At 40.2% G+C, this 27,260-nt stretch overlaps 1 protein-coding gene across 2 annotated transcripts in view; it reads right to left on the reverse strand.

Annotated features, from left to right (window-relative positions):
- KCNAB1 (potassium voltage-gated channel subfamily A member regulatory beta subunit 1) overlaps positions 1 to 27,260 on the reverse strand; it is a 450,729-nt gene that overhangs the window by 67,180 nt on the left and 356,289 nt on the right. For both annotated transcript variants that reach the window (XM_027542870.1, XM_027542880.1), the window contains exons 3-8: positions 26,751 to 26,788; positions 21,757 to 21,836; positions 19,502 to 19,546; positions 15,760 to 15,804; positions 13,914 to 13,957; positions 4,978 to 5,064 (exon numbers count right to left, since the gene is read on the reverse strand). In XM_027542870.1, coding sequence (XP_027398671.1) covers positions 4,978 to 5,064; positions 13,914 to 13,957; positions 15,760 to 15,804; positions 19,502 to 19,546; positions 21,757 to 21,836; positions 26,751 to 26,788 — 339 coding nt within the window. The remainder of the gene's footprint in view (positions 1 to 4,977; positions 5,065 to 13,913; positions 13,958 to 15,759; positions 15,805 to 19,501; positions 19,547 to 21,756; positions 21,837 to 26,750; positions 26,789 to 27,260) is intronic.

Consider the following 27,260-nt stretch of genomic DNA (forward strand, 5'->3'; position numbering starts at 1 on the left):
CCCAACCCAGGGATCAAACCTGCGTCTCTTGAGTCTCCTTCATTGGCAGGCGAAATCTTTACCACTGTGCCACTTGAGAAGCCCCATTTCTAGGCTTGGTGAGGGGAGCCATTAAATTTTTGTTCTGAAAACTTTACTTTGGATGCTAAAAATCCAGGTCCAATGCTCTGGAACTGAAAAAGTATAGACAATTTGGGATGCTGAAATGTTTGCAGCTCTGGTATTTCCTGTGCTGTCATTGGATGGATGTCCTAGTTCCCTGAATAGCAGTAGATTCCTGCTGGCACATGGGGACGGTAAAAAAGATGGTATTGAAAGAAGCAAATTCTTATGGGATAGGTTGTTTGACATGATGATGTTATGGGAATTAAGCAATGCTAACTTTGATCTTGTCCTTCTTTTTTGAAATAAGACATCTGGGTTGTTTTATGTCTGCATTGACCTACTAGCAGGAAAACAAATAAATAATTTGAACTGTAATTAGGTTGGGAATAACATCTAATGACTTAGGGAGTTTGTAAGATTAACTAGTTTTGGCAAAAAATTCTAAATAAATAAAAGTTAGAGGGCTCAATTCCAAGCATTTTTAAAAATAAAAATTTAATTAAAATGTAATTTAATTTAAAACATCATAATATTCTCAGACCAATGAATTTAGTGGCTTTTCTTCTTTCAAAAAGCTATGTAAACTAAAATGGGTCCCTTCTTTTTTCTATTATTCACAAGTGGTACATGGTTTATAAGTTCCTTTCATGACCACAATCATGCTCAGTCACCTCATCCCTAGAGCAATAGGAAGAGTATGGATGAGTAGTCTGGCTGTTAGGAATGACTGAAAACCACACCGAAAAACTCCTCGTGCAGGTCCTCAGGCACACAAGTGCTCTGTGTCCATCCATGTCCAACATGATTCATGATGGAATTAACTTTCTCTTGCCTAATGAGCTTAAGAGAAGATTTTGAAATATACTTGGGGGATTTACAGAAGTGAGAGACTTAAAAGTATGAATATCATGACACTCAATGACCTGTCAGTGACTACTGGGAAGAACACAGCAGCATAAGAAAGAAGAAATGGGACATGGGAGTGATTTTTTCTGGTATTGGAAAATATGCTATCAACACCAGATATTATAAGAGACAGATGGCATGGCAGATGCTCTGGAAAAACAATGATTTACTACTAGGTGAACCAGAAAAAAATAAACAAGAAGGACAGAGGGAAAAGTACATAAGTTCCCCTCTGTTGTCAAGAACATCTTCCCATAGCTGTAAAATGTTTAATTGCATTCCACAGGGTTGCACATTACAAAGGCAATCTCACCCCCTGTCTCCTCAGATTGCACTTTTGGAGTTTATGGCCATTCTTTTGAGAGGACTCATTTTTGTCTACTGGATTTCTAAGGAAGAAAGGGAGGCAACATCTAATTTGATCCATAATGCTAAAATATTATGAGAATGCTACTGCTAATTTTTCTCTGGCTCAGTTGCTTCCATCTGATACGCAGAACCTAGATGAAACTCACATAAGTTTATTCTAGAAATGTTCCCACTTAATATCCTTTCATAGTTGCACACCAGGTGAATGGGGTTGGCCCTTTAATAAATTTAAATCCAAGTTGTTTAAAATGAGTCTTAGAAAGCTGGTATGGGTTCTCTTGTTGGTTCCCCAGAATTTAATATAGGTTCCTTGGCAAAATTATAAGTTAGGGTGTGTTATGGGTCTATGAAATTGACAAGGAATGGTTGAAACCAATAAAGATTATCTACAAATGCTAAGGGTTTACTGTGAAGCACACATATAGAGAATAGTGCCAACATATATAGATTTAATATACAAAAATTCAGCAATATGTACTTGGAAACCATTGTTCTGTCACTTATATTAGACAGAAATGGATGCAACTGAGCCTAAAATTGCCAATGTGAGTTGCTAAAATAAGAAAAGTATGTGAATAATATTAAAGCCATTGCCAAAAGGAAAAAAAAAAAGGGAAAGTATCTAGTGATGATTTTGTCACTATATTTGGAGATGAAATTGAATAACTAAAGGCTATCGAGTAACACTGACTAACAAATAACTGCTATAGCTACCATAGGGTTTTCAAGGGTAATTTTGATTATATGTAACATTTACTTTTCTGTATTGTTTTCAGAAACCGTAATAGGCTTCCTAAGGTAGACCGCATTGTACACATACAATTTTCACTAATACACATATACATATGATTTACAAAATCATTGCAAAAATGAAACTTAATAACAACATGGAGTTCAGACATAGCTTAGACATCCTTTTTTTTTTTTTTTTTCCATTTTAGAGGAGAAAATGCACCCAAGATCACCTGGCAATCCCTGTCTCTTCTATTCCTTATTTTCTTCTTTTTATTCTATTTCTTCTCTCAGTTGCCCAGATCAGTCCTTTCCTCTGTTACAGTTAAGTAGGAAAGGCTAAATGTGGAGAATGAGTTTCTAGAGACTAATATCAAACTAGCCCTTCCATCTGGCTCACCTTGGAACAAATGAGTATACTGTTTAAGGATACACACTATCTACAAAGCTAGGGAGACATCACAGGGAAGCTATTTCAATCTGGAACGAGTCCTACATGGAGACTTGCCCACAGCGTGTCCCTGCTAAGTCCTCCCAGAGGAATAAGCCCTGGGTCTGATGCACCAGCCAGGAGTGGATCTCCCTTTGGTGGGGGTGGGGAGAGCAGGCTATATTCCAGCATAAAGTGGCTGGTTGCCACAGAGCTATGAAATGCCATGTTCCTTGACCCTATCAACAAGCACAAAACTCTATTTGACACCCTGTGTTAGACTTCCAAACTTGGACAATAACTCATGATAAAACAGCTTCCTATTCTGCTTTGTGGAATTTTCTGTAAGAAACTCAGAGAAAATATAAATATTTCCTGATTCCAGCAGAGGCTGGATAATGCTGCAGTTATACATTCTATCAGGTAGCAATCTGTTTGTTTTTTTTTTTAATGTTTTGAAGCTCCCTTCCAATAATGTCAACACATAATCTGTGTTTATACAAGAGACACCATTATCTTATTAGTATCACATAGTTTGTCTCCTAATTGAGAATATCCTCCTTCTGTAGGTATATAATGCAGATTATAATGTTTTCTGTTTTAGAGACTTATACTTTATATCCCTCAGATTAAAGATTTATACTTTATATCCCTCAGATTAAAGATAATGGTAGAATGGGCAGAATGAGCCAAAAAAAAAAAAAATGCTAAAAAAATCCCAGATGTTCCTCTGTCCTGTACATAGCATAATTGCAAAGGACATTTTTCCTAAGAAGAAAATAGTTCACTAGGCACTTAAAATGGGAAGTAATTTCAGTCTTTAAGAGCTGCCACTAAATGGCATCTTACTTGACAATTGTGCTCGCACGATAGCATCAGTGCTGTGTTTTAATGTAGCATTAAGAATACTGTGGCATCATACTATCCTTGCAATACCTACTTCTTACATAAATAAAATGCTTATGATTCACTTTATCAAACACCTATTCTTGGCTTTGACAAAAATATGTATTTTATGTCATTTCCATGGATAATTTCTTATTATGAATTTCCAACACTGATCTTGCTTTATATAAAACTTCTAATTTACTCAAATCACAAAAGCAGAAAACTCTAGCAAAAAATAAGATATATAAATACATATTTTAACCATTTACCTGTGGTCGAGAAAGAGATAAATGATAAGGAAAAAAAGTTTCCATAACTTTTTTTTTTCAGAAATTCAACCTATAGAAACATTTATATATACTTCAATCATTTACAGCTTCCATAACTTCTATAATCCTCTAGCAAGAACAAACTTTTACAGAACCTGACTTATTACAAGATCCAGAACTACTTTTTGAATCATCAAAATTAAATTTACCTTTAATGTAATTTTACGTTATGTTCTAATTCATTAAAAATGTATAAATCCGTGTCATATAGTAAGCCTTGAATAATCAAAGTATTATTTTTTCCCTTCTTTTCCCCAAATATCTTCATTCTCATTTACCTCAGGTATGTGAAAATTCATGTGAGCATAAATCTCAATTAACTAGAACCTTCTTTTAAATTTTTCCTTCCAAACTATCTTCTTTTCTCAATTGGTCCCATAAATAAACACAAATTGAAGAAAACCTGGTTTTAGGAACATACTGAAAGCTTTCACAGGGAGATGCTTAAATTGTCTTCAAACAGTCGTAACAGAAAGGGGATAAAATACTGCAGCTCCTTGAGACTCAAAAACCAGATTGCAACGAAGAGTCTCATTTTGAAATAGTCACTCCTATAAAGTCTCTGCTCACAGTAGCACTTAGCACTTATCATCACAGATTGGAAACTAATCAGACCTAGAGTCATTATAAAATAAGAAGAGCCTCAGAGAACTCCAAAATAATGATGGCTGGGTTATAAATTCCCCTTCCAATTATGTTTATTGTTTTAGTTGATGGAAGCACACAAGTGAAACAAACCTGGAGAAAATGAGCACCATAATGGCAGGAGCCACACTCCAGGGAGGGCTTCCCTGGTGGCTCAGATGGTAAAGAGTCTGCCTGCAATGCAGGAGACCTGGGTTCTATCCCTGGGTTAGAAAGATCCCCTGGATAAGGGAATGGCAACCACTCTAGTATTCTTGCCTAGAGAATTTAATGGAGAGAAGAGCCTGGTGAGCTACAGTCCGTGGGGGTCACAAACAGTCAGACATAACTCAGCTACTAACACACACACACACACTCCCAGTGCCTGCAGATGCTTAAAAATTAATCAAGACACAGGATACAGAGCACTAACTTTGCGGGTAAATATGAAACTGAAAGATTGACTGGAAAGGTTATTATTTTTCACATTCGATCAAATAAGTCTGAATATATTTCATTTCCTACCGTGAGTGGAATAAGTCATCAAGCTAGAATCAATAGCTCTAGGGTCTTTTATTAAATTTCTTCACTCACCTTCCATGGGGGTGTTACTGTCCGGTCGATTTGCAAAAACTACATCCACATACTCGAGCTGCAGCCTCTGGAGAGAGCCCTTAAGTCCTGGGAACAGAAGCAGGAAAAATCTCAGAAAGTCTAAACATGAGCACTATTACAAATTGCTGAAGTTTGCTTTCCTTCAAGAATTTACTTTAAAAAAAGCATTGGATTAGTTTCAAAAAGTCATTGAATACAGTGATGTGTTCATTGGCCCCTAGAACCCTTTAAAAATATATCAAGGATTGACATTGTCCCCAGCAAAGAAAAGCCTTAGAACTTTCTCAGCAGTTCTAGTGCTCACTGGAAATCCATACTTGGTAATGACCTTTCACAGTGGCTCCTGTGTGGCTGAACCTAGAAGCAAAGTTGAGGACAAAAAGCAGCCTAAAAGTTTAACTTCTTTCTTTTTGAAAAATGCAAGTTAATGTCACATTTTGAATTACTTAATGGGCTTATAGTGTGATGGAGATATATTTATTGCACATCCAAAATATAAAAATTGTGTAAATCACAAATAAATGATTGACAATCTCATCTTAATGTACACATGGGTTTTAACAGGAATAAAAGGGTTGGCAAATGAAGGTTTCACTCAACATTTTACTAATTGAAACAAAGTTTGGAGAACCTTAAATATAGCTGAGTCCTACCATTTCTATTTTGAGAAGGAACAAAACCACTGGAAGCTCTAAAGATTTAAGGGATAATATAAAGGAGAGAGATAGAATTTTAAAACAAGTCAAACCAATAATCTATGTCTTAACTCTAACCACTGAGTCACATTACTATGATTACTTAGAAAAAAAATTTAATTTCAGTAAAATTAATACTTCCCTGAAATAGGATGTATTGTATACAATATTATGCAACCAAAAGGATGACAGTGTTCAAGAATTACTTTATCTCATTTCTAAGAGGCACAGCACTTCCTTATCAGCCTATTTAATTCCACAGGAAGACTGGAGGTTTTTCTCTTTTTATTATAGGCATAAAATTAATTGCATGTTAAATGAGGCTCTTATAAATTTAAATCTGGCTCATTTAAATTTGATTTTTCAAACTGGTTTATTGGCCAGCCACAATTACTTTTCTGACAGGAAAATGGAGTGCTTGAATCCAGTTCCGGAAATATTTTTTCATTCATTGAGAAAGGATTGATTGTCTGTGATGGTAGCTTGTTAAGAGAAGCACTGATGAAGAGATAGGGAAAGACAGGTATTGTAAGGTAAGGTCTAATGCCTATCCTTAAAAACTATGGTGACCTTCATGCTCGGGGTATTACCAGCTATCTCAATGGGCATCTATAATTAAATTTACCTTAAAAAGCATTATGATATGAACCCCCTCTGGAACCAGTTGTATGTATGGAGGAAGTAAGGAGAGGAAAAGATAACCAAGCAAACAACCCACCACGTTCCTCTGTCCATGAGATTCTCCAAGCAAAAATACTGGAGTGGGTTGCCATGCCCTCCTCCAGGGGATCTTCCAACCCAGGGATCGAACCCAGGTCTCTTACGTCTCCTGCATTGGCAGGCAGGTTCTTTAGCACTAGTGCCACCCGGGAAGCCCAAATAACAGGGTATCCCAAGGTCTGAAAGCTTGGAAATCTGTACTCGAGCATGTGATCCCACTTGCTATCCCACAGAGTTATTTGACTTTTTTGTGTGTGACTCGGTTCTCTAATCTGTAGTGGAGACAACAATACTTATGACTTTCAGAATCACCGCTCCAGAGAGCAAATAAAATCAGTTGGCAAGCACTTGGTAGACGTAACAGTCTATAGAAGTGAGGTAATTATAACAGTGGTGCTCACATCTGGAAAGGTTCAGGATAAACAGTGCCAAAGACTAAACGCCAATTTTCACTGGACCTCCTTGTTTGAAAAGGAAGTCATTAGTGACAGTTCTGGCCCATGCCTGGCACTGGAAACAAAGTTCTCCTTTCTGATGATGGTCTTCTACCCCTGTGTCTCTTCTTAATAGCTTGGCCAGGGCTAAGAGTAACTAGGAGAAAAAGCTATGACTGACTTGACCCTGTTGAAATGAGGTGTGATCAGTGATGATGTAAGTTTTTTTCTTCAGTGACCTAAACATGTACTGAGTCTCAATTTGATTCTGAAACTGTGACAGGTTTTGGGTGTTTAAAGATGCATGGATGTAGTATTTATACTTATGGAGCAAATGGTACATATTGAAAGCATTTGTTGGTATAGGTTCATTGTTCAAGGTAATAGTGTGTATCCATAAATAATGACACGGAACTTGATATAATGACAATATTCTCTGTATTCAGTCATTCCTCATTTCTCAGTTCTTTCTCTGGAAAGCCCTTTTTTCTTATTTTTTAATATTTAGGCCAAGAGTCAAGAGTATTCATATAAGAATATAAGAAATGACGGGTTGCATCCTATCAGTGATCCACCAAGTCCGTACTCTGACCTTGAATTGAAGTAAAAAGAGGTTGTGTTCCTAAGAGGCACTGTCCACTCACTTTGAAAATCTTAATCACATGAAGCCTTGTAATCCATGGTACGAATTTCGGATTTTACTCCACGTGAGATAGCAGAGTCTGACACGACTGAGCAACTTCACTTTCACTTTTCACTTTCATGCATTGGAGAAAGAAATGGCAACCCATTCCAGTGTTCTTGCCTGGAGAATCCCAGGGATGGGGGAGCCTGGTGGGCGTCGGTGGGGTCGCACAGAGTCGGACATGACTGAAGCAACTTAGCAGCAGCAGAGATAGCAGAATGTTGGTGAGGGGGTAAGGCAATGAGAGTTAAGCCTGGAAAATGATGTAAGCAGATTTGTGTTCTGAACTGATACCCAGCTGCTGATAGTGACCTGTGAGGAGCCAGAGAGAAAGCAGGGAAGGAGACCAGAAGGAGGTCACTGCAGCAGAGCATGCGTGGACCAAGTCGGTGAGAAGTATTCATGTTCAGGAAAAGTTGTATAGGTAGAAATAAGAGGACTCTAGGTGTGCTGAATATGGAGTGTGGAGCTGGAGGTATCAAGGACTCTTAGATTTTTGGCCTGAGAATGATGGGATTGTTAGTAAATGAAGTCACGGGAGAAATAGATCGGTGGTGAGAGCCATGCTGGGTCTGAGCAGCGCACCAGGCAACCCCACGGCGCTCTTGGCCGGTGGAGGGGCCAGTCTAGCCTTCAGAGGAGAGGTGTGCGTGCAGGTGAGACACAGAGCTCGGGACCGGCTCTGGCTGGGTCTGAATGACCCTGCCAATGTCTTTTAGCCCCTCTGGGCTTTAGTATTCTCATCTTTCCAAACACAAAATGGAGCTAGATGATCTTTCTGTTTCGATCCTTCATGTGACTGCAAAACAAATCAGATAGTCCTGCCTTTTTCTATTTGGATGCTTTAATCTTGTAGCTAAATTGTAGCAACATGAAGGCTTGCTAACAAGTGTCTTCTTGAGAGCCATTTAGAGTTTATCTCCAATAAACACATAGTCATGTTCTATTTCCATTGAGCAAAAATTTGTTGAGCTCTGACTTGGGGCCAAGTATTGTTTTAAGTAGGTGTGTGAAAATGCATTAACCTTGGCTCCAGAAGGGCATCCAAACAGCTAATCATAACCTAAGGACATACGTGCGCTCATGCACTGAATGTACTTGATGAAGTGCAATTTTGTTTTCGTTTTTAAATTTTTATTTGTTTATTTCCTTTTGGCCATTCTGGGTCTTCATTGCTTCAGCCTTTCTCTGGTTGTGGCAAGCAGGTGCTGCTCTCTAGTTGCAGTGGACAGGCTTCTCTCTGCAGTGGTTTCGCTTGTTGCTGAGGATGGGCTTCGGAGCATGGGCTGAGTAATTGTGGTGCCTGGCCCAGTTGCCCCATGGCATGTGGAATCTTCCCAGACCAGGGATCAAACCCATGTTCCCCAAATTGGCAGGTGGATCCTTAGCCACTAGACGAGCAGGGAAGTCTGGGAAGGCACTTTGGACATTAGCCTGTCTCTTGGCACTAACACAGTATCTGTGGGAGTGAAAATGGAGGAGCAGGAAAAACATTTCCTGCTCTCAGGGAAATGTCTAGAAGTTAACTGGAAATTCCTTAAAAATCCACAGGAGGATAAATTATGTTATGTAAAGAAAATAGCTTTCAAGTGACTACAGTAAAAAGAAATCGAAGTTAATCTCCCTTTTAGGTTCTGAAGTTTAATAGGAACTGCATTGTTCATAAGGTGAAACAATTCAATTAAACCTATCTCACAGGCATCTATAGAAATATGCTCATTTCAGACATTAAGCAGGTTGGCAGGGTTAGAAGTGGGTCATGTGTTCACTGTGGCAAGTTTAACTTTGTAGAAATAAGGCCGTGAGTGGTTTGGAAATTCTGCAAGGCTTCTATTCAAATATGCTGTGTCATCATCTTCTACGCCTATGGCATATTTGTTTTCCTGTCAGGCTTGAAAAAAGATGTTGCCTTAAATAATGTACACTGCTTCTCCATTTAATTTTCCAGCTTCTTCTCATCAGACCTTCAGTCATGATTTGAGACATGCTTCTTAAAGAAGACTGTCCTGTACTAGAATAAGTGGCTACACCTCCCATTATGAAACATGATTATTTGGGGTGGATGATTTCAATTTACCATGAACACGGTACATCAGAAAGGAATCCTGTAGTGAATCCATTTGTTAGGAAATTTATTCTTTAATTGAAAATTATCAATCGTCTCTTTCTTAAAAAGTTCAGATTGTAGGGTTTGACATTTGCCCTTCATTAAAAAGTCTTAAGCGGAGCTTTTTAAAATATTTTTCCCCTCCTACTCCTAAAATTGTGACAATGGGTTTGTGTTTTGAATCACATAACAAAACTCTTGCTTACCTTAAAGGCAAATACAGACAGACACAGCTTTTGCTTATAAAAGCAAATAAACACTTTACTTATGATTACAATTTGACTTACCAAACTATTTCCATTTTTTCATGTTAGATACTAAAGAGCTTTTATCTGCTTAATTTTAACACTGGCACAAATTTGAGTTTAATGAATGTTTGTGGAATGGCTAAATTGATAAATAGACTTTCAGAGCCTGAGTGGATCTTATGATTCCAAATGAATATAGTATAGAATATTCAAATGAATATAGAAGTATAGAATATATTCACTCCTTCCTTGTGAATCTAAGGATAATGTTGTTTCTAACTGTATCTAAGTCAAGGACTTAGGGCTTGTTGAAAAGGTCTTTCATAGATTTTTTAAAAAACTGCATTATACCCAAATTAAGCTAATTTTATACTCTAAAAAATAACTTAGGTAGCCAAGGTCATCCAGCACACACGTGGCCTGAGCTCTACAAGAATTGGACTTCTGTCTCATTCTTCAAAAGTACTTCTCAAATGTAATATGCATATGAAACTCCAATCTTGAATAAGGTCACCTTCATCACAGGACAAGTCTCAGTGAACCCCGAGGATAACGATTTGTAAACCTCTTCAAAATTTATTTTGGGTCTAGAAATCTCATGTCTCTTCTTTTTTTTCCTTAAAATTCACTCAATTCTCTAATTTCAGTCTGCCTAGAAATATCCTTTGAGCTGACTCTCCTGCACTCAAGAGTATTTTCGTCTTTGGCTGACACTGTAAACTGCAAAATAAAACCAACAGTAAGAACATTATAATGCTGCTACTGCTAAGTCGCTTCATTTGTGTCCGACTCTGTGTGACCCCATAGACAGCAGCCCACCAGGCTCCCCCGTCCCTGGGATTCTCCAGGCAAGAACACTGGAGTGGGTTGCCATTTCCTTTTCCAATGCATGAAAGTGAAGTCTATTCATCATCAACCCTATTGGACTCTCTGAGCTCAGTCTCCATTGTCTCATTTGTCATTGTGCAGTCACTCAGTCATGCCCAACTCTTTGTGATCCCATGAACTGCAGCACACCAGGCTTCCCTGTCCTTCACTATCTCTCAGAGTTTGCTTACGCATGGCCATTGAGTCAGTGATACCAACCAACCATCTCATCCTCTGTCGCCCCCTTCTCCTCCTGCCCTCAGCCTTTCCCAGCATCAGGGTCTTTTCCAATGAGTCAGCTCTTCACATCAAGTGGCCAAAGTACTGGGGCTTCAGCTTCAGCATCAGTTCTTCCAATAGATATTCAGGGTTGATTTCCCTATTCTAACAGGGACCAGAAAGCCAGCCTGATGGATGATACATAACCAATGCTCTTAATCATGAAATCACCCCTCCAGCTTCTAGTTAGAATAGTACCAACAGGATTTACCTATCTCAGAATTAGATAAAAGAGGACTGTATTTCTCTATACAGGGTGAGCTTATACCTTAGGGTGAGCTCAGAAATCTTCCTTAATGGTTCTCCTTCATCCCTGCATGAATGGACCAGAAGTGAAGAACTATATAACCTTCCTCTCCCTTCTCTGTGAAGGATGGACCTTGGTCCTCATCTATACTCCTGAGCAAATAGAACCTTTCATTTTCTTCTCATAAATTTCTTTATCAACTTTCTCTTCCCTCATTTGAACATTATAATAATTAATCCCAATTCTTCTTCAATCTGAAAATTTGAAATTTTTTATTTTTTGAATCTGGGTCAGCTTGAATTTCAGTTGAACTGGTTTATCCATCTTGAGAGATTAGTTCCTTAAGAGAATTCCCAATGTATTTAAAGGGGGAGAAATTTTAAGGTATTTCTATTAAATTGTATGAGGCTTGAAGAAACGTGACTTAAAAAAGAGAGAAAAAGAGTTCTGAAATTATTCATACACACTGGTACATATTAAAGCAACGGAGACTGAGTGAGAAGACAGTAGCACAACTTCTCTATTCTTTTTGTCATTAATTTTCTATTTCTTTGTTGATTGCTATTGTAAACCACTTTCTGAATCTCTTCTGGAATCAATTAGATCAGAAAGAAAAGAAAAACAAGAACTTTCTAGGCAGCACACTGCCACCATATCTGTTCAGCTTGGTACACTTGGATTTTTTCTTGTTGACAATCTTTGTGGTAGATGACATACATCATTGGGGCAAATACTAGAGCAGGAATGGGAACAGTTGGGGAGGAAGGCTGGGTTTGACTGTACAATGTCAAACTGGACATGTGACCTGAGAAGGGATTTTGTTTGGGTGAGGAATTTGGAAGCTTTCTCAAGAGCTAGAAAGTGGTCATTCATTGTGGCAGTTTCAGAATGTTACTTACTTAGTGTCCTTATCCATAGAAGGAACACTAGTAGGTTCATTATTAAGAATGATGATGGTGATGATGATGACAAAAATAACATTACTAAGTGCATATTATACGACAGACACTGTGCTCTATGTGAATAATCTAAGTTCAATCCCTAAATAGTAACCTTGTGAAGCAGGATATTTATAGCCCATTTTATAGTCCAAGAGATGAGCCTAAGTGAGATTAAGTAACTTGTACAAAGTACCCCAGCTCATAAATGACAAGAGTTGGAACTTGAACCAATGTTCATCTGATTTCAAAACCCAGATGCCTACAAATATACTAAAACCAGTTAGTGATCAGTACATATATTTTTGTGCTTATAAGTAAGTGTGTACAGGTAGACAGAGAAGTCAGTATAACTACAGGGAAAAGTAAGGAAGGATATGCACTGGATTGTCAAACTATGGAGTGGGATGAGGTGAGCAAAGGGAGGAATTTATTTATTTTTATTTTTAAAGTAGTGGGATTAGAGTACATCTTACGTTTTTTGGGGTGATTTTAGTATTTCATAAGTGAGATTAGTTTTAAAAAGGAGAAAAATCATTTGTCTCAATGATTAATTATGAATATAAAGGTATAAAAATCTTGAATTTTTATGAAATAGTTCATGAACTTGTGTAAAGATATTAGAAACATATGGCAGCCCCTTTAAACATTTTTTTCATTTATACTGATACATACCACAACTTGATGAACTTTATGCTAAGTGAAAGAGGCCAGTCACAAAATATTATATGACCTCATTTATATGAAATGTCCAGAACTCATAAATTCATGGAGACAAGAGTAGTTTGGTGGCTGCCTGGCCTGTGGGAGAGCGTAAGGAGGGGATAAGAGTGACTGTAAGTAGGTATCAGGTTTCTTTGGGGGGATATGAAGGTGTTTTAAAATGAAAGTGTCAGGGGAGTGTAATCTCCTCGGTTTTGTCTCCTCTCAACAAAAATTTGAAGCAACGGACATTAAAGTCCTTGGTGCATCACAGCTCTCGGACAGTGTTATAGCTCCCTCAGTTTTATTTAGAAAATAAAGGAAAATACATCCTCGAGGTGTGGGGGCGTGCCAACCCAAAAGATGCGAAGAGAGAGAAAGAGAGAGAATGTGCACGAGCGCGGGAGAGAGAGAGACCCCCGGTCCTTTGGCTCCTCTTTTTATATGTTTCTTCCTCCCCCCTGGGCCTTCCCTGTGTAAATACCTGAGGGGTGTTTGTCCCACCTGAGGTCCTCACTCTGGTCCTCGACCTTCCTTTGTTCTATTTTCGCAGGCTTTTCCCTTGCTTGTCTTTTAGCCACCGCCATTCTGGACTCTTGTTTCCTATTCTAACTACCTACCAGAAGCATGGTGATGACTGCATGCTCTGTAAATATTCTCAGAGCCAATGAGTTGTACATTTGAAATGGGTAAACTTTTATGATATATAAATTATAGCTCAATAAAGCACAGTAAGAAACCTCATGGAAGTGCTTTATTAATGTTAGTATAGTTGTAAAGAAGAATGCCAGAACATCCAGTCATTCGCTTTTGCGTTTTCATTCTCCCCTGTATATTATTACTTCACCTCTCAGGAAGAAACATATGGTTGATTGTTGTTCTTCTCATAGAGAAACTTTTTCCCCTTCCAATGTGTTTTGAACTTATTTGGTTGATACCTTTCTTGAATTGGCAACCCACGAATGAAAATAAAATGGAAGCAGCAGTACTCACCTTCAATAATATGTTTTCTTGACAACCCTCTTTCTGTTTCAGCTCTGAGAAGAAAAAGAAGCAAATGACTTTGAGTGGGGTGTGCTTTTTTAAAAACTGCTCTTTCAAAAGTGCAGAAGAATAATCATTCTTGACTGAATTGTTAATGCTATTCCCTTTTCTTGGCAAGTCTGTACCACGGCAGGTTGGAGAGAGAAGACTGGTGGGCAGTATATCAAGAGGCTTTGGAGACCTCCAGAGATGAATTAACCATCACTGTCATCATACCATATAAATAACAAGTCAGCCATGTATGCCTGTCCATATATAATTTGATAACTTGACAAATGGCTCAACCTTCCCACTGTGTTAACCAGTCCTAAACCAAACAAAAACAAAAAATACGACATCAATTTGTGAGCTTACTGTAAGACTGTTAGGCTACTGATAATACTGACTTTTCTGAAAAGGGAAGTAAATTTGAAAGTGCCCTTTGCCTTTCAGAAGAAAACGAACAGCTGTTTTCTTTTAAAATGTGATGTACCGAGTCTTCTTTAAATTAGTTTCCTAACAAGAAAAAAAACCTTTAAGACTTTTTCCTGCCAAGACCATTTTCAAACTCTAGACAATTAGAAAGAAATGTGATCCTTGAGTTTTAAAGTATTGATGAACTATTTCTTTAACATCAATACCGTTGGCAACCCCTTTTTAAAACACAGTAGTCTATCATTCACTTTTGGTGATTTTATATCTTTTAAGTATATTAGATAATATTGCATGTAGTACTCCACTACATACTGGTTCTTGCAGATTGTCATATTTCCTGTTTATTTCTAAATTATAGGCAAGGTTTTCAGTTCCACGGCAAAAGCACCAAGCACTGGCCCCATGAATCAGAGTACACATAATGCAAACCTACATTTCTTATAGGTACCGTTGGTTTTATTTTTTAATAGGCTACAATAGAGATAAAAATCTAAAATCCATGTTTCTATCTTCATATTCATCATAAACAAGCTCAAAAACAACAATAAAATATGAGTGTGTGTTTTCATTAGAAGATTCCCCTTCAATTTTATCTTTAACTGTTCCTTATGAATTATAGGGAAGTAAATAAGGTTTTGTTTGTTTGTACTTGTCTTCTTTTTTTGCTGTGACTCCATGAAAATCTTTGAGATTTCCATGAAAAGTATATGAAATAGCCTGCTATTTTCTCACTTGTTTGTCAAAGAGGCCAATCTTCTAAGACCTGCTGAATAATGTAAGCACCAGTTCAAACACCGGTAGGCCCATCAGAAGCCAATTCAACTTGTGAAATTTTTCTGTATCCCACAACAGGGAGAGGACCACTCTTTCATTTAACCTGACAGAAAGTGATACAGGCAGCTTCCTGTTATTCTTCGATGAGATAGTCCTTTTGATCAGCATTTTCAGAGCCCTCTGCAGAAATGATCAGAGACTTACACGTGGGGCCAGGAAAGATATTTTTATCATTGCTTTCTGTAGAAGTCTGAGTTTTGGCAGATTTAAGTAGCTTTTCTTCTGTGATGCTATGTGCTTATTTTCTTTGCCTGAAATTTGAACTATTTTGGAAATGGTTCTAAGTATGAGGTTGGTATTTGAAAATCTCCATGAATCACTTAGTAACAAGTGACCACATGCTTTGCACTAAACTACTTTGAGGGTATCTTGCTAAAAATTGAATCCTAGGCTAATTGCAATTTCCTTCAAGTAAGACAAAAAAAAAACTTTCTTTCTAAACCAATTAATTTTAGTATGTTAGATGTAAAATGATTGCCTAAAATAATTAAAGCATGAACTACTAGTTGTTCCCTGTCGAGTAGAGAAGGAAAGACATTTGACTTACTTTCCACCCCAGTAGAGTTTGGTTGTTATGACCAGGCTGGACCTCCTATATGTTGAACAAACACAGAAAGAAATATTTTAAAAATTGCTGGTTATACCATTGAGTCATATTATTATTATAGCAGTAGAAATAATTTACTGTGCCTCACATTTTAAAACTGGTGAAAGGATAAATTTCTTCATTCATGTCATTGAAAGGTAAGGGCAAAGGGAAGCTGATGACTGGGGACTTGAAGTCAGATCCTAGAGAAAGAGGTCTGAAGGGAAGGAAGCTTTATCTGGAAGACCTGGCAGAGGAAAGACTATGACAACACACAGGTGACTGGGTGGTGGCAAAGCAAAGGTGAGTGGTAGGCATGGAGAGTCAGGATGGAAAGTGAGAGAGTAAGTAAAAAAAGCCTAAAGGATGGACTGCTTTCAGAGCTCAAATAGACAGCCACTAATACGCAGCCCTGGGATTTCTTTGGAAGGAATGATGCTAAAGCTGAAACTCCAGTACTTTGGCCACCTCATGCGAAGAGTTTACTCATTGGAAAAGACTCTGATGCTGGGATGGATTGGGGGCAGGAGAAGGGGACGAAAGAGGATGAGATGGCTGGATGGCATCACTGACTCGATGGACGTGAGTCTCAGTGAACTCTGGGAGTTGGTATTGGACAGGGAGGCCTGGCGTGCTGCGGTTCATGGGGTCGCAAAGAGTCGGACACGACTGAGCGCCTGATCTGATCTGAATACTCACCAAGCATCTGATATAGTGTTGATTGATCATGAACTTTCCATACACCCCCTGCCAAAGACCATGGACCCTAGTGTCTCTGAATTATGACTCTTTCCAACCAATTGGAAAGAGTCATACAACCAATTGCCTTCACAGGAAGGTACCAACTACATGGAAATAGAATAAATTTAATCAATAAATATGAGTAAATTTTCTTCCCATTCAACTTCTTATTAATTGAAAATGTTATTTTAGGAAAACAACCCTAAAATCCTTAACTCAAACTTCCACCACTTTATTCCTAAGGGAATGAAATGTGGAAATCTTGTCAGCAAATTCATTACCTCCTCAAAACCACACCCAAGGGCAGGAAATGAAATTGCACTATTGTGATTGTGGAATATGAAATATGTCTTAAGAACTATAGTTCTATAAATTAAAATTGGGAGGTAGAGTTCAATACAATTTAATTTCTCCAGGTATATAATTCAATTGAACTGGCTGAAGGAAAAAAGGGCATTTGAGATTCAAAGGTTAAGACCAAACTTCGAGAGTATTTGAAATAAGGCGTTTATTAATTCCGTCAGCTGTAGAGTCAATGCCTGAAGCCCTTCCACATAAAAGACTAGTATGATTAATGATAACCAATGAGGAATGATGGTGACAACTCTGATAACTTGGCTGCAACAAGAAAAATGTGTAGAAAATGTCAGTAACCCCATCCTACTGAAGTCAATTCCCTGAAAAGTAATTTGAATCACTAACAGAAGGTCTACAGAGATATACATCTGGAAATTACATACCCCAAGAGGGCTGATGCACTTTCCAAGTTAATCCATCAACCTCGTGATACCTAGTATAATAGCAATCTGCCACAGGGAAGTTGGGTCTCCTTCAGCAAGTGTTCTCAGAATTTCAACAAAAAGCTCTGGATGGAATCTTATTAAAAAATGAGTGCAGCCTTCTGGATTATGCAGAGCAGTTGGCCCTGCCAAAGCCATGCATTCTACCCTTAGACCACCATAGACTTATTTTTCCCAAATTAGGCTTTCTGTAAAATGTTTGGCCTCCATGGGTGTGCATACCAATATTTATGTTCAAATACAAGAGTAGACAACAACCTGATGAATTATCATGGACTTCAGGGGGCATCTACAGCAGCTGTTCTGAGTGGGTGAAGAATGATATTATGAGGATTTCTAAAGCACAGCTTTCAAAATTCTTTTGTTCACCTTATCTCACTTTATCAGCACAATGCTCCGTGAACAGTTATGCCATCCATTTTACAGGTGGGTAAATTGAGGCACAGCAAAGAGAAGTAACTTGCCCTGGACAAAACAGCTAGCAAGTGGTGGTCTTGGGACAAAAAGTGAAGGATGCTAGTTGAAACCTGCTTTTGTAGCCTTCATGCTATGATGTTATGGTCTATCTTTTCAACAGCCTCAGGTGGGTGGCTGTGAACTTTTGTGACCTGATATCAATATCTGTATCTTGGGGATAGCCTGAGTGTTTATTGGCAAGATTGAAAAGCATTTTGCGAAAGATGCATGTTAATCTATTTTCTACAAAAGGTATGTAAGAAATTTTGCAAAGTATGATGAGTGATGACCAAGTGTTCTGTGGATGCAGAGGGGAAGAGAGTTACTGCACCAAAGCTTCCCCTTCATCCTCAGGTGTACTCTGGCAGCCTGCACCTTGCTGTTGATTTCACTGGACATTATTGGACTCATCTCCAAAGTGTCTGTTATAGGTTGAATTTTGTCCCCCACAAAAGATATACTAAAGCCCTGTCCCCCAGTACCTCAGAATGTGAGCTTATTTGGAAACAAGGCCACTGCAAATGTAATTAGTTAAATTAAGATGAGGTCATGCTGGAGTAAAGTGGGCCCTTTATCCAATATGACGAATGTTTTTATAAGACACACAAACACACAAAGGGAGAATATCATATAATGACAGAGGCAGCATTGAACAGTTGCAGCTATAATTCACAAAGGGATACAGTCCTATTTGAGCAGTGATGGATGGGTCGACATTCTGAGTGAAATGGTAACTCAGGCAAGGTGGAGGACTGGGTGGGGATGTGAATCTTTTTCCGTATTTAAGGTTGAATATAATTTTCTCTTCACACTCTTACAGTCCCTGGAGTGGGTAAAGAGAGGAAGGGAAAGGGAGCAAATAGGTCACCAAAGTTCATTTGTTCATATTTCCAGGAACTTCCGAATTTCCATTTCCACTTGTATTATAGAACTGTTATCTGTCATTTATTTGGCTATCAGCAGATCTTATACAAGAGCAGAAGTGAATTCCAACTCAACCAGTGGTCTTTGTCGGTCTTTGCCTGAGTCTGTACTCATGCTGGGAAAGAAGTGGCTACTAGGGCTGACACATGTAGTGAAACAGAGGGGGTTTGCTGCTCCCCCCCAACATTATAGCATCCCTCATTACTACTAGCTCTGCCTCTACAAGGTGATAGGATGCACTGTAAACCCTCAAGCACAGCAGAGGAAGCACTTTCTTGAATGTCCAGATAATATGGCTCCCAGCACACAGGAGAGATGCTGGCTAATTGTGCTCAAACAAGAAAGCTTTGGGATATTTATCCCAAGGGTTTCTTGGGTCATCATTTCTTTGCATCCAGAGTTGTTAATAAAATGAACAATGCACATAAATACATGTATGGAGATAATTAGCATTCTGTGGCTCCCTTCCTTCACCAGATCACCACACAGGGCAGTCAAAAACCATGAAATGCCACTTTATTTTATGCACAATTATCTCATGAACATCCTCTGCTCAACCCATGGTAATTCATTGTGATCAACGACAAGTTAATTTTTGAAGTGCAAGTAGTGATCTCGCTAATAATTACTTTCAAAGCACTGTAAATTATTTCTTTACTAAGAATTGGATTTTCTGACAGTCTTTTTGATCACTTGTAATGCAACTTTATTTTCTCTTCTCTGGTACAAAATAGTAGCAGTCTTTTTAAAAGGCTATTAAATGAGTATGGTGAACACATTACCTCCAGCCTTTCTTCTTGATGATGCTCCCCAGAATCACTTCAGCCCTGGAGGAGAAACAGATAATGTCTCAGGATACAGTATCCTGGAAACGCAAGAGTCAATCCAAACCACCAGATCCCTTCCTTGTTTGAACTGTCAGTGCCTACATGTCCCCAAAATAGAAGCCACTCTCGGCTGGTAGCGCAGTTTCTGCTGTTTCTGCTTGTGCCTGCAGAATCCTGCTCCCGGAGCATTCCAGAAGCACCTGCCAAATCCTGACACTCTGGCAGGAGACCGCCTGTGGTCCTGATACTAGGAAGCAGTGGAGTCATTTGGCAGTTTGGCGTTTTTGAACCACTGATACTATATATAACTGTCTAGCTTGGTGGTATTCAAAGGGAGTCAAGGGTTTCTTTCTAATGGCCATGGTCTCCGATTGTGACCAGAGAAGACAGTGAGACCTCATGCTTTTCAGACAGAAAATACTGACTCCCAGGCGATCTTGCAGGGTTAAAGAACACATGTGTGGCCTTAGATGTTCCAAAGCCAGGGCTGCAGGTGCAGTGGCCTACAGAGAGAATGTCGTGGGTTCCAGTGACAAGCGTTGTCAGAAGAGCAGGATATACGAAGTCATAGGGGAGTGTCCTTCCTGCCACTGACGCTGGTCGTGGAGTGTTATACTCAAGACTCTCTCTCCATCCTGTCCCCCTCCACCTACCCCAGCTGGGACCCAAGCTTAAGGATACTAAAACTTTCTTCTAGGTTCCTCCCAGTCAGACCAACACTGTGAGAAGCAGGTGGGCTCTCAGAGGCTTTGTGAATGGAGACCTCAATGTAATCAGTGCATTGTCCATTAGCATTCTATAGAGCAAGTCATCTCTAATTGTGATTTGTCTTAGCTGAAAAGTCCTGTCTTTGTAGGAGTGTAGAGCCTGGCAATAAACCCCGAGGCGGGTTAGCCGGGGAGCAGGAACCAAGGGGACGCACACTGACCGTTACCTCAGGGTTCTTTCCCCCCGTCTCTCCTGCAACCTTGCATCTCACAGTGGGAACCTATCTCATTACACACTGACAAACAATCAATAATTAATCAGGACCGATTATCCTTCACAACAGGAATACAAACAGAACTCTAACAGACTTGTTAATCACTCCCTCTTTTTCAGCTTTAGCCCCATTTGGTAATAAGCAGGATTCAACAGAAGAAGGAAATGCTGAGATAAAGTAGGATGTGGAAAGAAACAAATCCTCATCAGTTGTATTTTCTCTCCTTGGACACAACAGAAGACATCAAGGATGTGCGCTCTGAACCTGCCTGATAGTCCTTGAACATAGCCCTGCCCTTGAAAAGGAGGAAACCCAGGCTGGGAAAATGCGCTTTTATCAGGCAGTGATGAACTTGATTCAGCAGTTTGTTATTCTCACCCAGAGGGGAGGAATGAAGCCTGCAGGTGATGATGTTCCTCAGCCCTGTTAGAGAATTGCAGAGCTGCTCCAGTAGCAGTTTAGATGTTTAGTTTCTTTTCTGCATCCGAGTTCATAGCAGGAGGCCAAGGCGGCTACTTCTGTTGAATGTGCTTATTGTGTGGGACCAGAGGGGTGGACACTGAAGACACAGTACCCATGTGCTTTGACTTATCACTGAGCCCTGTCCTGGAGCTCCAAACCTGCTCTAGGGTCCAGAAGAAGGTTGTAGCCGCTGTGACTTCTCCAGAAAAAGAAGTGAGGCCTCTTTGCAGCCCTGTCTGTCCTCAGTGTAGAGCTTGAAATGCCCTCTTATAAAAGATATTCGGTTTCTTGGCATCTTTGGGAATCCCTCCTTTAATCTCTACTTCCCTGCAGAGAGGATGTGCCTGTTCTCCTCAAGGTTGAGGAACTACATGGGGTGGTTATAAAATGAAAGACTAGCTTTGGAAAAACCACGCTGGAATCTGCTCACTTATATTAATTACATTCAGCTAATATTTATGGGTCTCCACTGTCATCACTCTGGTCACAACCACTTCTGCCCCTCAAGTATTGACAGACTGTGGCAATCGCTTCCAGTCCTTTCTTCATACAGGGACCAGGGGTGGGAAGGTCTGGGTGGGCAGAGGAGTCCAGAGATGGTCAATAGCCCCAATTCTGGTGGAGGTAGGTAAAGGAGGGAAGAAAAGCAATGGCATCAGCATGCGTGGGAAAGACAGACCCTTCTCACCAATGTGTCAGCAGTGGTCTCGGGGAGTCTCTTGGGCCCAGAACTGAGACATGAGAGATGCATCAGGCACTGACTTACTTTCCAGCGGCATAGACCTCGGCTGTATCAAAGAGATTCACTCCGCTCTCATATGCGATTGTCATCAGCCGTTCAGCAACCTGCAAGAGGATGTGAAGGTCAGTTGGAAAGCCAAATGCTTTACAAGCCTGGGAAGCAACTTGGAATCCTCTGGTGGTCTTTAAGAACATGGAAGTCTCACCGACCAGTCTTATTTTTCTCAGTTGTATTAAAGAAAGAAAGAAAAAGAGAAGACTCAACCAGCCTGAAGATGGTACAATTACCCCTTCCCTCAGACCTATACTGGGCACTCAGGGATTTCCTTCAGTGCTGAGAATACCCAGCCACCAGGAGCACAGTGAGGCGGAGGGACTTGGGTTTCTCACTCTGCTTGGAACACCTGGTTTGACGACATTCTCTGTGGCACTGGAATCTCTCGGACCAAGACGGTCGTTTGGATCCCTGGTGACTTCATTTCTCATCTTTCTCTTTTTCCCAAGCTGATAGGTCCTGGCAGTTGGGTAACTCTTGACCTAAAAGCTTGTCTTTTTTTCCCCTGGAGGCTTAGCAGACTGTGCTGATGAATCAAAAGTTAGACAGAGCTGGGACTGCTGGAAAGTTCCTGTCAGCTCAGCACAGCCCCAGGCACGGTCACAGAGTGACCACCAGCCACACTGACACTGCATGGAGAGGAAAGGGTGAGCGCTCCAGCTCCTCACAGGTCAGCCTGAGACTGCCAAGCTCCTCGCTCCTTCCTTTGTGCTGCTGAACACGAGTGGCAAGTGTGACGAAAGAGCATGGGGAGCAGCTCTAAACTACACCTCGAGGGATGGTTCTGGAGGGACAGCAATAAACAGTGCTGGAGAAAGGACATTTTTTCATTTTGTTGATAGACTTATTAGTCAACTGAAAAATTACACACCTCACAAATAATTGAAATTGATTTTTACATTATGTTTTTCATTGTGGGCTAGGGTGCTTTATCAGTATTTTCAAGATAATCTCTTCTCCTATTTTTTTTTTTTTAAAGTGATATACCAAGAAAACTGTCAGGCTAGCACAACGCAAATCCCTTAGAATAGCAGCTAAAGTGTTATTGTGTGTTTACTTAGTCTTGTCTGAATCTTTGTGACCCCATGGACTGTAGCCCACCAGGCTCCTCTGTCCATGGAATTTCCCAGGCAAGAATACTGGAGTGGGTTGCCATTTCTTCCTCCAGGGGATCTACCTGACCCAGAATCGAACCCGTGTCTCCTGCATTTCCTGCACTGGCAGGCAGATTCTTTACCACTGAGCCACCTGGGATGCCTATTATTACTGCTTCTAATTTGGCACCATTATGACATTTCTCCTAAGTATAAATTGAAATTTAAGACAGTATAGCTTTTCATACCATAATTGCTATATATATATATATATATATATATATATATATATACACACTTTTTTTTTTTCCAACTGGGTAGTACAGGATGCAGGATGCTAGTTCCCCAACTAGGGATCAAACCCGAGCCCCTGCAGTTGAAGCATGGAGTCTTAACCACTGGACTTCCAGGGACATGCCCTATACTTTAGAGATTATTGTGCTTGTATTGTATATCATCCCTGTGTTATGTCATGTGTCATACTAATGGATTATTATTAGGAAATGTGCATAATAAATCTCATCTAGGGAGAAATTTTAAGATGTAGGATCCTGGATGGAGAGCTGAACTAAATAAGACATTTCCCAATCATGAGATCTGAAGATCTGAACATGGACTAAAGGAAATCACAGGACTAAGTCAGAGGACCAGTGTCTGAGCTTGAGGGTACCACTTACTAGATAAATGCATGCATGCTCATTAGCTTCAGTCATGGCCAACTCTTTGCGACCCCAAAGACTGTAGCCCACCAGGCCGTCCATGGGATTTCCCAGGCAAGAATACTGGAGTGGGTTGCTATGCTCTCCCCCAGGGAATCTTCCTAACCCAGGGATCAAACCTGCATCTCCTTCATCTCCTGCACTGCAGGAGGATTCTTTATCACTGAGCCATCAGGGAAGCCCCTATTAGATAAATACATGTTGGCAAATCATTTGACCTCTCTATGTTTCAGTTTCATCATCTGCAAAATGCGGATGCTTCTGTCCTGCCCCCTAGGGAACCTGCAGCTCTTGGATGAAGCTGACCTTACCTCTCTCCAAGGAGGGCCTGGGGGGCCTAACGTGGTTCAGGGAAGGTCATGTGACACACGTGGACCAATAAAATGTGAGAGGAGATTGACTGAGGACTTATGGGGACATTTTTCCTGGTTATTCTTGCAGTGTTTCTATAAGCAACACTTTCCCTGGAATTAATTTTCTAACTGAGATCTAGAATGCCTGCTGCTATCTTACTATTTTGTATGGATGAAGTTGACATACAAAAGAACACAGGGTCAGGAGAATCACTAGGAAATGCAACGGAGGCTCTAACTGAGTCAACTTGGAAGCTTGCTCTAACTCTGCATTTCTAATTAGAAAGTAAAAATAGTTTTTCCCCTTATTTGTTTAGCCAGTTTGAATTGGATTTACCGTTACCTGCAATTGAAAGAAGCCTAACAGCATTCCTGCCAAGTGGCTATTCAATAAATGGCTGAACTCACACAGTAATGGGGGCATCACCACCTCCCAAGGTGGCACTGATAATTACGTCACTCAGCATATTAAGGTTAGTATCGGCTTTGTGCCTCCACTGCCACATGGAAATAGTTTAACTTGACAAGTTCAGCCATGGGTGTGACTGTGGTCTGGCTGTGTCTCCTGTCTTCCTTGCTGGCAATCTCTCTGTTGGGCCCTGGGGAAAAGCCACAGCTACTCTCCAGAAGGACAACAGCTATTTGTCTGGTCTGCATTGAGGTGAAAGTCTCTTCAGTCATTCACAACAGCTTTATTGTGTAGTTTTTAGAATCATAATTTTAAAATGATTAGTTTCAGAGGCTGGCCCTGTGTACTCTGACCTGGGCAAGCTGGGCTCATTGCAGCAGAGAGCAGACACTGTCAAGGGCAGAGCAAAGATGAAGAGGGGAATAACATGCTTACAGTTGACTCCTCTGCTCTGAAAGGGAAGGTATATTTGTCTTTTTCCGCTCCAAGTACCATACCAGCCAGTAAGAGGTTATGCACATGCTAGATACAGTGGATTATTAACTTTAGACCTCCCTCCTTCCTTATCACTTATTTTGCATCTGATTGAAGTCTGCATCCATTGCTTTGATATCTGTGCACTTGCCTCTGTGCTGCCTCAGTTCTCCTTTCCTGAGATGGCCCTGGAGTGGACCTGGTGATGACCACCCTGGTCCTCCTTTCGAACTCAAGGAATTATTTCCCCAGCTCTTAGGAATGCCGTCATCAGAAAGCACTTGGCTAAAGTGAGTCACCTAGCCCAGGGACAGACCTGCCTCCCAGGGCAGCCTCTGTCCAATGACTGGTCATACAAGGGATATAAATACTCCTCTTGCCCCAACTTGGGACAGCTCTGCAGGGCCATCTGAGCTTCAGAGATCTCCATGGGGTCAGCTGAGTTCACTGCTGAGACTGCATCACAGCCCAGATTCCTAATAACTGTTCTGCAGGCTAATTTCCACCTCAGGTCTGCTTCCCAAGTACTCTCCACTGTAACAAGCCCTTTGTGATGATCTGCTGCTGCTGCTAAGTTGCTTCAGTCATGTCCGACTCTGTGCGACCCCATAGACGGCAGCCCACCAGGCCCCCCCACCCAGTCCCTGGGATTCTCCAGGCAAGAACACTGGAGTGAGTTGCCATTTCCTTCTCCAATGCATCAAAGTGAAAAGTGAAAGTGAAGTTGCTCAGTCGTGTCCGACTCTTAGCAACCCCATGGACTGCAGCCCACCAGGCTCCTCCATTCATGGGATTTTCCAGGCAAGAGCACTGGAGTGGGTGCCATGCTACCTATGCCCAATACTGGGAACAGGCATTCAGATAGATAAAAATAAGAAGATAAGACCCCTCCCTATGGATCTATTAAATAACAGGATGAGCTTGTGAGCTGTGCAAAAGACCCTTTATCTCCCTAAGTGTCTCCTTAGGGATGGTAGTAAGAACTACCTTTAAAAGAGCTTGTCTTGTGTCAGGCACCAGGCTGAGCCCTTCATTAATCTTAGGGACCATCATCTGCATTTTACTAATGTGGCAACATTTAACATTTGTAAATGTTAACAAATCCAGTTAATGCAGAGTGAGTTGAAGCCCAGTGAGTATATCCGCTTAGATGCACTATCCCTGACTCCTCAGTGGTATCAAGGAAGCGAAGGAAGGCTTAACGGGACCTGAGGGGTTTCTTCAGGGAAGCTGTTGGTACTCAATGCCTCCATAGCTCATTTATGCCGTGAAAGTAATCGTTAAAGGCAATGGTCAGAATTATCATTTTGATAAGCACCATTCTGAATGTGTAAATGAAGGTGTAAAGGAGTTCTGTAGTAAATACGATTGTTATAGGTCCCATTTATCTGCAACTTACTAGTCAGAGGGCTATATAAATGTCTGACATGCATAACATGGTTAATATTTTCAACAGAACTTCCCATTTTGCATATGAAAAAATGAGGAACGGAGGTTGAATTAACTTGCCCAAGTCTGGGTGACCCAGTTTTCCTAAGACTGAGAAATACTAAAATGGGAACAAGACAAATCGGGGCCAGTTGGTCTAGGTGAAGCTAAAACACATATGTATACACATGCCAGCAATAAAATCTCTTCGTAAAGTTACTAAATACTAATTCCAAAACTGATTGTCCTCTAATTATTGAGCCTGCTCATTTAGTAGATTGACAGCTTCAAGAGCTATTAATAGTCTAAATGTGAAAAATACAGGAAGCAAGATAAAGTGGAAAATAATCTCTGAGTCAATCTTAGCCATTTCCGGTGATTAAAATATTATCCTTTTAAAATACTAGAATCACAGAAACTGTATTGTAAAATACAGTTTGCTTTGCATTTTCTATGATCAGCATAATTGGAGACAAAAGTAACTCACCTCATCTGAAATTTGACCTCCAAATGTCACCCATGTTCCTGGAAAAGAATAAATACTTGCATGTTATTCATAATCAGTTTTCTAATGTTGTGCATTAAGGAAAATACTTTTCTTACACTGGGGCTACTTCAGTAGGTTGCTCATGAAGGTACCTGGACAGGAAGTGCTGCCCATCCTCCTTCTATCACTAAGTTCCCCAGCAGGGATCTGCATCCCTTTGCTTGTCTATTCTTCATTTAAAGGCCCAGTATATGCTAGTATTAGCCCTGTCTACTAATACTATTATTAGTATTATGTCTAAAAAGCATTAGCTTTTTCTTCTGACTTAGGACTGTATATGCTGCTGTGTAAGAAGGCAGTGCCCCAAGCCTGCATCCACTGCCCACTCATTTTCATTCCACCTGGCTAAGAAGTTAGCAGTTCTGAAAGGGAAGGGAAGACCTTTGGTCAAATTTTCCCTTCCTTTGTCTCCAGTGAGGGACTCTATTTTGTGTCTCTATTCCCTTTCAA

This window comes from Bos indicus x Bos taurus, chromosome 1 (assembly GCF_003369695.1).
Source record: "Bos indicus x Bos taurus breed Angus x Brahman F1 hybrid chromosome 1, Bos_hybrid_MaternalHap_v2.0, whole genome shotgun sequence".
NCBI lineage: Eukaryota > Metazoa > Chordata > Mammalia > Artiodactyla > Bovidae > Bos > Bos indicus x Bos taurus.